At 45.5% G+C, this 15899-nt stretch overlaps 1 protein-coding gene across 2 annotated transcripts in view; it reads left to right on the forward strand.

The window, feature by feature from the left end:
- The first annotated feature begins 252 nt into the window (after positions 1 to 252).
- Positions 253 to 15899, forward strand: part of LOC147639052 (transcriptional activator DEMETER-like) — a 32252-nt gene continuing 16605 nt past the window's right edge. The window contains exons 1-8 of one of the 2 annotated variants that reach the window (XM_086786871.1): positions 253 to 948; positions 2078 to 3191; positions 3330 to 4625; positions 4992 to 5082; positions 5180 to 6203; positions 6492 to 6571; positions 6708 to 6792; positions 6891 to 6982. In XM_086786871.1, the coding sequence (XP_086642997.1) occupies positions 937 to 948; positions 2078 to 3191; positions 3330 to 4625; positions 4992 to 5082; positions 5180 to 6203; positions 6492 to 6571; positions 6708 to 6792; positions 6891 to 6982 (3794 nt within the window). In that variant the 5' untranslated portion in view covers positions 253 to 936. Of the gene's footprint in view, positions 949 to 1240; positions 1393 to 2077; positions 3192 to 3329; positions 4626 to 4991; positions 5083 to 5179; positions 6204 to 6491; positions 6572 to 6707; positions 6793 to 6890; positions 6983 to 15899 lie in introns of those variants that run through there. The other variant, XM_086786876.1, reaches the window with a different exon arrangement.

Raw genomic sequence — 15899 nt, forward strand, 5'->3', positions numbered from 1 at the left:
TTGCATCAAGGCCTTGAGGGCCAATTACACGTTGGGAAAGTCATAAGAGTGAACCCAATTTAGGACAAGGGCTAAATAAAATATCAAAAATCTATAATGTTAAATAGAGCACAAATTTGCCCCAAATTTGGACAATTAAGTACGCTTTGGGAATTCTGAATGCTATTAATTTCTCCTCTTTTCTGATTTGAGTGCGTGTGTGTGTCCGTTTTGGGAAGGGATGGAGAAGTGGGAGTGTGAATCCTTTTTGCTGCACACACTGAGTAGAGTTGCAGTTGGTGGTGAGTGTTGACGCCCAACACGTGTGACCAAGCTCGAGCAATAGTGTGCTTTAGCAAGGGGGAGGGAGAGAGCCAATCAGAAGCAGTTTAAAGCTAATGGAGGATTAGGAAAATCCTGCGTGTGAGAGATACAGCACAGGAAACTGAGAAATTGGGCAAAGGGGAGTGGGAGGAATCGGTTGATCAGAGATTGAGCAATTGAATCGATCAATAGACTAGCGGGAGCGATCGATGTGGGCGAATGGCTTGATAAGAGGAGGAATTAGCAGACACTGACTAATTGGGCAGCAATTGATTTGGGAATTTTGAAGATAACTGATTAATTGGACAGAAATTGAGGAATTATGAAGACAATTGAGTAATTGGGCAGCAACAGAGGACAGGAATCATGAAGAAAATTGAGTAACTGGGCAGAGGATTAGTGGGCACAGTGGCAGAGTATATATTAAAGATGGGCAACCAAATTGGGCGCACAAGAAAACATGGAATTGGGTCAACTAGGGCACAAAATTCCATATTTCAACGATAAATTATTACAAGGCAAAGATCAAGAATGGGGACAAATGCCGAATTTTGAATAATTCGGCATTTATATTGGGATCAGTGGAAATAAAGAATAAATTTATTTACCAGTGGAGCAAAAATCCTGCAACGCATGGCCAAAACTGTATATACTCTCCCTCTCTCTATTTGTGTAGTTTTTAATATTAGATTATATATTTACATATTATTATTAAAAGAATGCTAGGATGGATCTAGCCAGAAAGAAGAAAAAGTGTAATTATATACACCATTTTTTTTAATTTTATAAAAATCCAAACTGTAAATTTTTTGTACATAGTTGAGTCTTTTTGCTTTTTCCCCTTGCTTTAAAAAATGCTTCTTTTTTGTTTTTTTCCTTGCTCTGCTAAAAAAAAAAGGGATATATGCGCTCCCTTTTTTTTTTCTTTTTTTTTTTCTGGGGGTTTTTTGGGTGCTTGTCCTTACAGCGTCCTCCGCAGCTCAGTCTTCTTGTAACACTGCACTATGCAGGCTTAAAGAATTGCTTGTCTTCTCTCTCGAATGTGCATTTGGCCTCCCCTGTGTGAGAGAGTAGCATATAATGTTGAAGGTAGCATTCTGCTTAACATGTAATTATGCTCAAATTATGTCTCCTTCTGTTAAATTGTGCCTAATCAAGCTGGACGCCTGCCAAATTCTCCTTATTTCTTGCCACATTACGCTTCCTGCTTTCAAATTATGCTTCCTTCTCTCTCAATTCTTCAAACCATGCTTACTTTTTCAGACTATGCTTTAGTTCTTTCTTGATTCTTCAAACCATGCTTTCTTCTCTCTTTAGTTCTTTAACCCGTGCTTAATTTCGTCAATTTATGCATAATTTTCTGTTAACTCTTCAGGCCATGTTTAATTTTGTCAAATTACTCTTATTTCTTCAAACTATTCTTAATTTTGCCAAATATTTCAGTTTTCTCTGCTTAATTTGAGCCTGAATCTGCAGTTAATTTATCGTCCTGGACTACAATTAACTCTGTAGACAACAAAATGTAGTGAACTCTAAGTAGCTTTCTTTGTGATCTTAGACATTAATAGCAGTAAGCGTATTAACTTCTTGTCACAGTAAGCGTGTTAGCTTTCTGTCATCTGCAATTCGAAAGTACACTTGGTCAGAAAGACAGCTTTCCTTAATTGTCTTCTCTTGAGCTTGCAAATATTAAGCTCTCAGGTTGCCTTTGTGTTCTAAATTTCCATAAAACTGTTTGGCTTTGTATTCAAGATGTTACCGTGCATTTTTACAGAGAGCTCAAGCAAGGCGGGTTCTGGTAGATGAAGAGGCCAATGGTGATGTGAAGCAGGGTCAAGTACGCATGTTCCGCTCCGCTCGCATCAAGGCAAGAGGTTACTACACTCGATACTATGAAGACGAAGAAGATGGTGAAGTGAAGCAGTGTCGGGCAGCTTGCTTCAATGGGACCCACAATGATGATGATGACAATGGAATCCAAGAAGACGATGGGACCCAGGATGATGATGATGATGATGGGACTCAGGATGATGACAATGGGACCCAGGACGATGATGGTGATGGTGATTGGACCCACGATGACGATGATGATGATGGCACCTACAATGATGATGATGGCACCCGCCATGGAGATGATGATGATGGAACCCACCATATCACTCACCCCGTCATGGTTTATGCCAGAAAGAACAAAACAAAGCGACTTTTAGATGGCATTCTACAGGACTGTGCCCATAATAACTCAGAAAGAGTGGGTTTAAGCTGCTACACAGTGCCACCACCTCTTCCTCAACGAGCCGTCACAGCAGGCCAACCATTTCTAAACTTATTGCAGGCATGCGATATTACACGGAGCAAACATGGCACCTCTATTTCATCATCAGGAGTGTGGGAATCTCCTGCTTGGGGTAACAAGAAATGCAGGGTGTATCATAGGAGAAAGTACAAAGTGGGCCACAGGGCAAACACAAACAAAGCTGGAAATGGTGGGTGGGGCATGCCTGCTGATTGTAAACTGAACACAGCTGTAGAAGACCATGGGCTTCTCATGTCTTCACAGCTGTTGCGAGCACAGAGGATGCCTGCACAGGAGCCCAAGAAGTTATCTAGCATGCAAGATTTGGGCAATGCCAGCAGATCTGCTCAATGGCAACAACAGCCTTACATGGACGTACACAACTGCAACTATATGGAGTTACTGCAACTGGTTCAGCAAAAGCAAACACCACAGGGTCGTGACGACCAATCATCAAACTCACAAGTGTCATATGTGCAGGAAGACCCACAAGGCACCGGCACCACTTTCTCAGCAGAACATTCTGGAACACCACCTCCTTCTGGTTCTCCTTCTGCAGCAGTTAACCATCAGCCTGTCCCCTTAAGTACAGGTGAATTCGCACGTCTACACCCAATACGTGAAACATGTGTGTGTGCATGCTCGGCCCATGTGTCTGTGTATATGTATGCGTGCACCCCATGTATGCATGCACATCTAAAATCCCATCTAACTGATGTTCTTCTGGCAGTTTTGGAAGCCCTTCCAAATGATTTCACAGACAGTGACCCAGTTACAAGCCCTCCAGAAGTTCAATCAACTCACACGACAATCCACATCAGTGTTGAAGAGCCACAGAGGCAGCCTCGCATCTGCCCATCACTGTATTCAGAACCACTGCAGAAGCCTGCCGTCATTTACCAGCCGTCTGGCATGACAAATGGTGTCGGTAAACCATCCAGACTCTCTGCTGCGCACTCACGGATGCAAACAAGGGAGGTGACCACAGAGGAACGTGGAGACAAAGGGGAAACTGACCTTTCCACCGAACCCAATCAGAAACCCAAGAGAAAGAAGCATCGGCCCAAAGTAAGACGAGAGATTACAAAGACCAAGACGAGGAGCATGCCGAAAAGCACTAAGAAAGAAACGACACTGCAAGGAGAAAACGGGTTACAAGATGGGCAGCAGAAACACTTTCCAAGGAAACAAGCTGCAAAGGAAGAGCATCTTGTCTTCGAATCTACAGTCAAGTACCCCCTGGGGGTAATTAAGAAGAAACGTACTCCTAAGGACAGAAGGGCTTTGTTTGCTGATAATAGAGCTATTTTGAATAATGACAATGTAGGTGCCAACATTTTATGTAACCTTAACAGGCAGGACAAAAAGCTTAGCAGGATTGGGTTTCGATTCAGTGCCTTGCTGAATCAATTCAGCAAAGGGCAAGATCAAGTGGAAAGTGATGATATTTTTACAGGAATAGCAGAGGGTCAGGTAATTTACTTGCATAGCATGCATTCTCCCGCTTTCTCTAGAGAACTGCCACATGGTAACGAGCTCGCCGTGTACACACACTTGGCTAAAAGTCATAACTCTGAACAGCCCTACTCTACAGAGGCAATCAAATGTACACAGGGAAATGAGCTGGCCCTTTATGGTGAATTATCTGACCAGCACGAACCTCCAGACGCACACGACAGTAAGTTGCCTCTGTGTCTACCATCAGCCGACACATCCTCTACTGCCTCAAATGAATTTTCTCTAGTACAGAGAAGTTTTACCAAACTGCTCTTGGCACAAGAACCCAATAACAATTTGCAAATGGTTGTTTATGATCAAAAGAAAGAGATCATTGTGTCCAAGCCAAAACCACCTGGGAAAATTAGGGCAAAAGTTCAGATGGACGTTGAAAATGAAAGGATGTGGCCTCTCCTTGCATTGGGCGGCATACCGACAGATTTTGAAGACCCTCATTATTGGGAAAAGGAGAGGGCAATCATGAAGAGACGAGTTGAGCTATTTATTCACAGAATGCACTCTGTCCAAGGTTTTTTGCTCTTTTTTCTAAACTGTGAAATTTGAGATGTTTTTCTCAAGTGAAAATCTAGCAAACTTTGATGTTTTTATGTGGAGTGTGGGGGTCAGTGAAAGGGTCGTGTGTGCTATCTAGGTTGCTATGCGTCCGTTAAAGTGAATCGTGGTCATGGAGCATGGTTCTTAAATTCCAAGACTTTAGGCTGGTTACATAACCATTGGTGAGGGCTCATCCATGCTGCTGGTCAAGGATAGGTGCTCATTTAACTCCTGGTCAGGGACAGGGGTGACTAGCCTTAGACAACTGTCAGGAAATGACATGATGTGAGAAGTCTAAGTTTTCTGAAGGTCAACAAAATATTTCTTAAAATGCATGCAGGTGACAGGCGCTTTTCACCTTGGAAAGGATCGATGGTGGACTCAGTGGTGGGAGCATTTCTAACTCAAAATGTCTCTGATCATCTATCAAGGTAAACATCCAACTCTCTTGAGACCCTAGTCATTAATAAAGCCTGTTGACATTACATGCTATCTATCAGAGATAATGACTGGTTGTATTTTTTGCAGCTCCGCGTTTATGTCTGTGGCATCACGGTACCCTCCTTTTCAAAGGAATGACACAGGAAACGCAAATGAAACTCCTTGTGAGCTGCAAAATGACATGAAGGATTTGCAGAGATCACCCCCTGGCTTAGTAGAAGAGAAGCCTTTAGATAAGCAGGAGGATATTGATACTGCCAGTCTTAATGATCACGGAAGCACAACTGTCGAATTTGGTATTTGTGAGGTTGATGTTACCTGCACAGAACACTCTGATAATAAAAGGCTTTTCTCTTCCCTTTGTGATGCCAAGACAGATTTGAAAATCACTGAAGAGAACTGTGATGATACATTAGCAAGTAGGCCATTGAAAACCGGGGATCTTGATGAGAGAAATGTAAACACCGCCATAGAAGAAGATAGCAGTGCCATAGAAGATGATTGCAGTGACATAGAAGATAACTACACTGGTGATCACAAGGTGATAGAAAAAGGCTGGCAGGTTGCTCGCAGACGGACTAAAGTGTACCACAGCAATTCCATTTGCAGGTCTCTCTTTAAGATCGATGTTGCTGAGCATCAAGAATCCAAGGTTGCTAAGCAGGCCAACCCTGAAAGTGAAGTATTGGCATTGAACACTTACAATTGCAGCCACCATACAAAGTTCCAGTTGACAATGATTCAGGAAAGCAGCAAACAGGTGGATCTTGAATCTGAGATGGTTCATGATACAGAAGCACCTCTTCCTGTCCCAAAGACGGTTAGCAAGAAAAGACGTATTTCTCTCAGTAGCATAAGCGGGATCGAAAGAGCTCACCTGGAAGAGAATATGAAGGGACGGAAAAAGAACCACAATCAAGACTGGGAATCCATAAGAAAGCAAACACTTGGGTTATGCAGCGGTGCTGGGAATCCATGCGAGCAGCACTCAAGAGAGGACATTCACCAGGATTCAGTAGATTGGGAGGCTGTCCGAAGTGCTAGTGTTGAAGAGTTAGCCGAAACTATCAAGGAACGTGGAATGCACCATGTTCTGAGTGGGCGAATTAAGGTGAGCCCTAATACTCCAATATAGGCATTCCATAATGGCTTAGCCATTATTGATTCCTGTTGTTAAGGTAGCTCAGCCCTTATTGATTCCTGTTGTTAAGGTAGCTCATACCTTAATTTGTACTGTCTTTTAAATTTTGATACTCCAATACAGGCAACATAAGGAATCCATAACAGCTTAGCAATTATCAATTCCTGTTATTAGGGGCAGCTTATACAAAAAATTGTGGAGTCTTATATTTTGAGTGACATGAAATATGAGTTAGCCTGATTTTCTTCCACTTTGTAGGCTTTCCTTAAAACACTTCATGAAGAGCATGACAGTATCGATCTTGAGTGGTTAAGAAAGGTCTCACCTGAGACTGCCAAGTAAGCAAAAAAAGTCATTTTTTTTAAAATCTCACTTGGGCAACTTTCTTGATATATGTCATTGATTTTTTTTTTTAATCTCACTTGGGCAACTGTCTTGATATATGTCATTGATTGTATGCCGGTTACTTCACAGAACATACCTCATGAGTATACATGGACTGGGGGTGAAGAGTGTGGAATGCATCCGTCTGCTCACGCTTCATCATGTTGCTTTCCCGGTCAGTATTTTTAGAAACAGTTCTTCCCATAGACTGTATGCCAGAATTTTGCAAAAGGAGGCCCTGAATCATGTCAAAGTTTTGAATAATTGAACCAGGTGGATGTCAATGTTGGACGCATATGTGTGAGGCTTGGTTGGGTGCCTATTGAGCCTTTACCTGAGGAGCTTCAACTGCATCTTCTTGAGCTGTAAGTCCAGTAGGAAGAAACTTGTCTCGGAAGAAAGAGTGCTCATAACATGATTGATTTGTATAAGGGGTTTAAGGGCCAAGTGTTTTCTTTCTTTCTTTTTTTGAGAGAGATTACAGAGAGTATATAGTGGCAAACATCAATCACCTCCAGTGGTTGTAGCTAGCAGAATTTGAACCTGTGTTCATATCCCAGAAGAAAGCCTTCACCACTAGGATACATGCCCACCAATAAGTGTTTGCTTTCTTATGATTCCTGCATTGTGTTTTTATTTATTGAATCCTTTTATATGCTCTAATCATCTGCTTAGAATGTGATCACAGTCACAGAAACAGGATCTTAAATAGCTTATCTAATTATGAGGAATGTCCACATAGCTTACCTAAATATGAGAAAGGTCCATGTGCAGCTGATGCTTTTTGGGTGTAGGCCTTAACCCTTAGAACAGTAGTGCAGCTATTCTTCACCAGGTCTTGACAGACAGCTTGCATGGAACAAACAGTAGGGGGAAGAGAATTTGGCAAGGCAGCAAGGTTTGCACGGAGTCTGTAAGCCCAATGGAGCATGCAGTGACAGATGCAACCACATGTACGAAAGATAAAGATAGAGAGAGAGAGAAGGGGGAGAGAAAGATGGGAATAGGGGTTTCACACGGTACCCCACGCTGAGCGGGGAATAGGCCCCGCCCCCTCTTCCTGAATTTATTTCAGGAACAATCCAGGGGCTTTTCCAAGCCAGGACCAATACAACAAATGAATACAATATCAAACAAAGGTGTCGATGTCGAGATTGGGCCGAGGTCGATGTCAAGGCACAAGATAATTGATGGCAAGCTCACCACGAGGATGACCCACAAGAATCTGTCAGAATATGCAGCGGAAATGATAACCAAACTTGGGTAGACAAGAGCAAGTAGACTGCAGAAAATAATCAGCACAAGAAACACAGAGAGATAGGTGTGTAAACTCTTCTCTATACACAAGATCCCGAAAAACTGAATGAGAAAGTGGTGGGGGCTGAGGGGCAATATATACATCTCCATGTGAGCAGTCGGCCAGCTACAGATGGTGCCCACGACTGAGAAAATACCCACGACTGCTGAAAATAGCAGTCGGCCAGCAATCTGATGCCTACGCCTGAGCAAAGCAAGTCGGCCAGCACTCCTAAAGCCCACGACTGATGTAGATCCAGTCGGCCAGCAATAGGGTGCTCCTGGCATCACCTGGCAGCCCTCCAACCACTAGGAAAAAATGGGAATAATAGGGAAAAAATACGGGGAGTGTGGAAAAATGATATACGGGCGGGCACACCCACAACAGAGGCCCTGGTGTATACAAATAGACAGGAGATGACTTCTAACACCCCCTCTCAGCTCCTGGCTGTGAAACCAACCCCAGGGAGCTGGAGTGCCGCCTGAGCGTAGCCTGAGGTAGAGACTTCGTGAAGAGGTCCGCCACATTGTCCTCCGTCGAACAATAAAGTAGCAAGATGTCACCCGCCAAGATCTTCTCACGTACAAAGTGATACTGTATCTCTATATGCTTGGTCCGGGCATGGAAAACCGGGTTCCGAGCAATAGCTATACAACTCTGGTTATCACACTGGATGACTGTGGGCTCCCTCTGTGGAAACCCCATCTCGCCTAGCAGCCTCCGCAGCCATACAACCTCACAAGCATCACCACAAGCAGCCCGATACTCTGCCTCTATCGAAGAAAGGGCAATAGTTGGCTGCTTCTTGCTGCTCCAAGAAACTGCTCCTGAGCCGAGGGTAAAAGTGTATCCTGAAGTAGATCTCCTCGTGTCTGGATCTCCTCCCCAATCTGAGTCACTCCAACCTTGGAGCTTGACTCCATTCCCTCCTGTGTAAAAGAGTCCCAGATCCTTCGTAGTCTGCAGATACCGCAAGATCTGCAATCCTGCGTCCCAATGAGTCTTCAATGGTGTCTGCATAAACGAGCTCAACAGCCCCACGGAGAAGCTCAAGTCCAATCTGGTGTTCAGCAACCAGATCAATGAACCAACCAACTTCCGGTACTGCGAGGCATCAACTGGCTCACAAGGATCTGTAACGGTTAACTTTGTGTTCGGGTCCATCGGCGAAGTAATAGGCTTGCAGTTCTCCATCCCAAAGGCCTCAAGCAACTCATGAACATACCGCTGCTGAGAGACGAAAAACCCCCTCTGGGTCTGCCAGATCTCCAATCCCAAGAAGAAGTGGAGTAAGCCTAAGTCGGTCATCTCAAACTCCTTTGACAAGGCAGCCTTCGTCACTCCAATGTGCTCCACATGACCGCCGGTGAGAATGAGATCATCCACATAAAGGATGATAAGTGTGACCATGCCGCGTTCCCGAAAGAGATACAGGTTCGGATCTGCAACCGATCTCTGAAATCCAATCCGAATAAAGAAGGAATCAATCTTCTGATTCCAAGCCCTGGGAGCCTGCTTAAGACCATACAAGGCCTTATGTAACCTGTAAACCATCCCTTCCGATCCTGGAACAATAAAGCCTGGAGGCTGCTCAACGTACACCTCCTCCTGCAGGTCACCATTAAGGAACGCCGATTTTACATCCATCTGGTACACGGGCCACCTCTGAGAAGAAGCAAGGGGAAGAACGGTCCGAATCGTGGTCATCCGCGCTGTCGGTGCAAAGGTATCCTCGTAGTCGATGCCTGGCCGCTGAGCATAACCCTTAGCCACGAGCCTGGCTTTGTGTTTGTCCACCGACCCATCAGCCGCGTACTTGGTCTTAAAGACCCATTTGACACCAATGACTGACCGCTTCGACGACCTCGGTACAAACTCCCAAGTGTTGTTCTTCTCGATGGCGTCAAGTTCCACCTGCATGGCTTCCCTCCGAGTATCCTGTGAAAGGGCTTCCTTTACGGAAGTGGGCTCTTTATCCCGCATGATACGAGACATCAGAGCATAGTTCACCTGAAGAAGCTCCGCCGTGTTGCTTTTATCTCAGACTCGATGTGATCTTCGAGGGCCGTCCTCTGTGGTCCACTCGGAGGGTAGCTCGATGACACCTGACTCCCGAAGGGTGTCTAACAACCACCTAGGTACTCGAACAGATCGTGGAGCCTCCTGTGTTCGTGGGGGCTCAACTCCAGCTGCGGGCTCAACCTCCTGTGATGACTGAGGTGGATCAACTGGAGTGGTAGACTGGGAATCATCATCAGACTCCTCTGGGTCTCCAAGAAGTGGCGGCTCCTCGACAGTGGATGCTGGAACATGCTCGTCAAAGACCACATCCCGGCTGACAACAATCTCGTTCCTCTCTGGATCATACAACCTGTATCCCTTGGAAAGAGAGTTATACCCCACAAATACCAGCTTGCGAGACTTGGAGTCAAGCTTCCCCCTCTGCTTCTTCGGAATATGTACATACGCGTCACTCCCAAAGACACGGAAGTGAGAGACATCGGGTTTCCTGCCAAAATATGCCTCAAATGGAGTCATATGGGGTACAGAAGTCGTCGGAGAGCGGTTAATGGTATGAACAGCTGTTGCCACAGCCTCACCCCAAAGTGGACGAGGAAGATCACGATGCTCCAGCATGGTCCTCGCCATCTCTACCACAGTCCTGTTCTTACGTTCAACAACTCCATTCTCCGAAGGCGATCCAGTATTGGCCAATTCCCTCTTGATGCCATGATCTGCACAAAACCGGAAAAATACAGTCGAGGAGAATTCACCTCCTTTGTCAGCCCTGAGAGTCTTGACCTGAAATCCAGACTCTTTCTCCACCATCACTTGCCAATCCTTGAACCGAGCAAAAGCCTGGTCCTTCTGTGAAAGAAAGTAGACCCACATGAATCTGGTACAATCATCAACAAGCAGCATGAAGTAGAGAGATCCTCCCAAGAATGGTATCTGCTGTGGTCCACACAAGTCAGTGTGAATCAACTCCAATGGTTTCGAAGCCCGCCTGGAAGCCTGCTTCGGAAAGGATTCCCTGTGTTGCTTACCACGTATGCAAGAACTGCAACGTCCTTGCCTATTTCCAACATCTGGCAAGCCAACCACCATCTGGTCCCGGAAGGCGCGCCGCAAAGCATCCACATTTAAGTGGCCAAAACGAAAGTGCCACAAATCTCCGACCTGAGAGCTTGTCAGTGAGGAGAGTGCAGAGAGCTTGTAGATGCCATTCTCCACACCGCCTTCCCAAACAACTTTGCCTGTCTCACGGTCCCTTAGAGCAACTGAATGCTCCTCAAATTCCACCCGAAAGCCAGTCTTGCATACCTCATGCACTGACAAAAGATGAAAACCCAGAGCAGGGACATAAAGAACATGGGAAGCATGCTTGCCCCCCTTGCCGTCGGGAATAATCTCCATCTGGCCCTCACTATGAATCGGAATAGTGGAGTTATCGCCAATAAAGATACGACCTGACTGCCGTTTCAGATCCAGAAAGAAGTCACGGGATGGAGTCATGTGCCTGGAAGCACCACTGTCGAGAATCCATTCCCGGGTATCCTTCGCGGTGAAGCCAACTGCCTCCTCGCTCGAAGATGATGAAGCATCAGAGTCCACCATCTCCAAGTGCACAAATGCCGGAGTCTTCGCAGCTGAGGCTGAGGAATCAGCACTCTTCCCTGTCCGCTTAGGGCACTTCCTCCAGTAGTGGCCTTTCTCGCCACAATCATTACACGATCTTTCGGCCTTCAGCTTCTCTCGTTCTGGATCAGGCTTCTTCTCAGAAGACTTCTCCGGTGAAGCCTTCCCTTTGCCCTTGTTGGTGTTACGGCCTTTCGACCGTTGGCCAGTTAAGGCCTCCGAACCTCCACCGTGAGGAGGGTTCGTGAAACGTTCCTCCTGGTCCAAGACCATTGGCACAGGCTCCTCCCAAGTAATGGTGCTGAGCCTGCCACTCGTGATCAACGAGGAATAGAAAGCGGAATACTGACCAGGCAAGTGGGAAAGTAACGTGATGGCCATATCTTCGGATGATATCTCTTTCCCAGCTTGAAGGACTTCCTGCTGAAGGGCCTGCAGCTTGTTAATGTGTTCCCGCATCGTCGAGGACTTTGCAGGGTTCATAACCCGCATCTGCACTTCCAAGGATATCCGCTTCATGGGTGACACCCTGTTGTACAAAGAAGCCAAGTGCTCCCATATGCCTCTCGCCAGCGTCATGTGCTTCACATGGTTGATCACCTGTGGTGTGCAATTGAGGAATATAAACGACCGGACCCTGGCGTTGACACGGTCCCACATGTGTGCCTGTGCCTCTCAGTCCTTCCTCGTCGATAATAACTCCCCTTCCTCAGCTTCCGGCCGTGGCACCCCTATGATAATAAAATCAGCAAGGTCATATGACTCCAAAACTGACTCCATCATGACCTTCCAAATGCCGTAATTGGACCCGTCCAACTGACGATCCACTGGGAACGTGGGGAGAGTCGAAATCTTCACGTGCTTCTCGGCCATCTCTAGTAAATCTGCCATCTCGGAGAGTAACCTGAAAGGGTGGGTGGGTGGGAAAAAATCTGAAAATCAGAAAATATGCAAGTGGCTGTCCAGCCCCTTTGCCCGCCTTCCTCTTGCACCTTCTCTTCCCGTTCAGCCCGAAACAGTCCACCGATCAGCAACCTGTTGCTCCCCCTCTTGCTCAGAAAAACGCCCAAGATCTCCTAGAGCCTAGGGCTCTGATACCATGTCAGAATATGCAGCGGAAATGATAACCAAACTTGGGTAGACAAGAGCAAGTAGACTGCAGAAAATAATCAGCACAAGAAACACAGAGAGATAGGTGTGTAAACTCTTCTCTATACACAAGATCCCGAAAAACTGAATGAGAAAGTGGTGGGGGCTGAGGGGCAATATATACATCTCCATGTGAGCAGTCGGCCAGCTACAGATGGTGCCCACGACTGAGAAAATACCCACGACTGCTGAAAATAGCAGTCGGCCAGCAATCTGATGCCTACGCCTGAGCAAAGCAAGTCGGCCAGCACTCCTAAAGCCCACGACTGATGTAGATCCAGTCGGCCAGCAATAGGGTGCTCCTGGCATCACCTGGCAGCCCTCCAACCACTAGGAAAAAATGGGAATAATAGGGAAAAAATACGGGGAGTGTGGAAAAATGATATACGGGCGGGCACACCCACAACAGAGGCCCTGGTGTATACAAATAGACAGGAGATGACTTCTAACAGAATCTTACACCAGCCTAGAACCAATATCCAATACTTGAATCAAATTCTGAGGCTTTCAAACACCCACAAGAACTCCACATAATATGGACAGGAATCCAAAGATGGCAAACTCCAAAGTGATAACTGCTGAATAGGACAGGGCTATACAAGATAGTGAATGGTTGGTTTCACTGTTGTTGAGGGCTGAATAAAAGATGGCAGCACAGTAGAGAACAAAACTGTGCGTCAAGGGCTTATTCAGGCGGACCAGGGTAGTGCTTTTGGCGCCAAACGTTGCTCTCCAAAGGGCTACAGCAGCCAGCGGTGCTGTGTTGACAGCGGTGCTACTGGAGTGGCACAGGACAGAGGCAGAGCAGGGGGCTGAAGGGTGGCGCAACCGGTGGAGCAACGGTGGTTACAGGCACTGCAGAGGTGGCCGCTGGTAGATGGGAGGTAGTTAGGTGATGAAGAGGATGATGATGATGAGTCTCTTCTTCAAATTCCCCAATAGTTCTTCTATGCTCCACTTAGAGAGTGCATGCTCTTTTAAATACTTGAGGGGATGCCTACCTTTTACCACGCTTTGCTTTTGCCTTTATCCCCTAGCTTTTGTTTTATTTTCGTGCTTTTGCTTTGCCTCCTTGCTTTTGTTTTGCCTCTTGCTTTTGCTTTGATAATTATGCCTTTACAACTTCAGGGCCTTGCTTTTTGGCCTTGGAGCCACTTTTTGAAAAAGCGGCTTTTAGCTTTTTGACTCAGTTCGATGCTCTCTTTCCAATGGTGCCCTCAGCTTTTTGGTCAACAAAGTTTGACTTTTGCTTTTTCTTGCTTTTTGACCCAAACGAGTGCTTTTTCCAATTGCAACTTTAGGAACCATGTTTCCATGTGTCCATCATCTTGTCTATGTATCAGGGCATGAGTTCTATCATGTGAAAAGAGCATGGAGGACCAAATGGTTACATTCCCTCCCTCTTACATCACAGTTGTCCTCAACTGTGGCATGCATATGATTGTGGTACTAGCCCCATCTGGTGCTCTTGTGCATTTGGTCTTTCCTCATATAGGTGGTGCCTTTTGCTCCTCTGGCAACATCTTTATGCCTTTCTTTGACTGATGTCCTTGTTCTTCATGGTACATATTCTTCATAACCTGTAATAACAGGGGCTAGATATAATAAATGCATACTCATCTTCTGCAAAAACTACACACAAGCTAGTCAACAAACAAGTATGCATCATTCATGTCTACTGGATATTCTAGGTACTGGCCAGGTAGTCTGGAGTCCAGTGGACTATCACATGCCATAAATCCAAGCATTGTCCGCACATCAAAAACATCACACAAAGTCAAAGAAATTCAGACATACATCAGTATGCAATGCACAAATAATGATCCTCTTGTTCATGGATTGTCCTATCTGGTTTCATCGAAACCGTGCTGAGCCATGTGGTCACTAGGACCGCTCAGACTTCCCTCAAGCCTCAAGGCCATCTGGTCTCTAGGACCGCTTGAGAGTTCATAAATAGTCATTTGGGCCATCTGGTCGCATTGACTGCCCGACTATGAAATCCAATACAATGAGCTGGGCCATCTGGTCGCAATGACTACCCGACTGCGAAATCCAATATATTTGGCATCGTTGCCGTCCTATGGGTCTTCTGGCATCATTGCCTCCCATATACAAATCTTGCTCCTTGGGTTTTTTGGCATCGTTGCCACCCAAACTAGAGCATGTCCAATCATGACTATTACATAAGCAAGATAACGATCAATTCCATTTCAATATAAATATATATACAATGAAGAGGGCTAGGGCTACAATCCCTCCCTCTTAAATCTGTCTTGATTACAAGACGTTTCAAGCTTGTACTCTAAATACATCTGGACCAATTGCTTCGGACTTCCTCATAAGCTCGAAGAATATCAAGGTAGTCCTTAAAGTACTCTTCCGGCATCCATTTCGCATCCATAGGCAAATAGTTCTTAAACTTCAAAAGAAATTTTCTGACCACTGTCTTTCCTCTTTTTCTCACGGAATGGAATACAATCTGTTCGGGCTGTAAGATTTCTTCTTGTTCTTCCACTTCTAGTGGATCCTCCAATACATGCTCCTCTGGGATAGTCCTGTATATGGCTTCAATAAACTAACATGTCAGGAAGGTCCAAACGATAACATACATCATTGATCTTCTTGGTAACCTGAAAAGGTCCATAACACCTGGGGGCAAGCTTGGGTTCCTTGAGCTACTTAGCTTTTGACTTTCTAAGTCTTGCTTTTTCAAATCGCAATAACACCCAATCCCTTCTTTAAAACTGACCTTACTTCTATGCTTGTCTGTAGCTTTCTTTTGCTTGGCTTGAGATGTCTCAATAGCCTTCCGAACCTGTGCAAAGGCCGTATCCAAATCTCAAACGAACTCATCCGCATGGAAGATCTCTTCCTTGGTCTTCAAAATAGGCAACAATAACGGTTTGCCATAGATAATGTCAAAAGGAGCTTTGTCTGTCGAAGAGTGAAAAGTGTTGTTATAGGCAAACTCAACCAATGGCAAGTACTTCTCCCATTGATCCTTCGTTTCAAGAGCATAACACTTTAGCATATCCAATATAGTGAGGTTGGCAATCTCACTTTGCCCATCTATTTGAGGATGATAAGTCGAAGAAAAATTCAGCTGTCCCCATGCTGTCAAAAAGTGCTCTCTAAAAGAAACTGGCAGTCCGAGGATCTCTATCTGCTACAATGGATTTGGGTAGTTCATGATGCTT

Source organism: Cibotium barometz, chromosome 4, assembly GCF_041138505.1.
Source record: "Cibotium barometz isolate CiBa-2024 chromosome 4, ASM4113850v1, whole genome shotgun sequence".
NCBI lineage: Eukaryota > Viridiplantae > Streptophyta > Polypodiopsida > Cyatheales > Cibotiaceae > Cibotium > Cibotium barometz.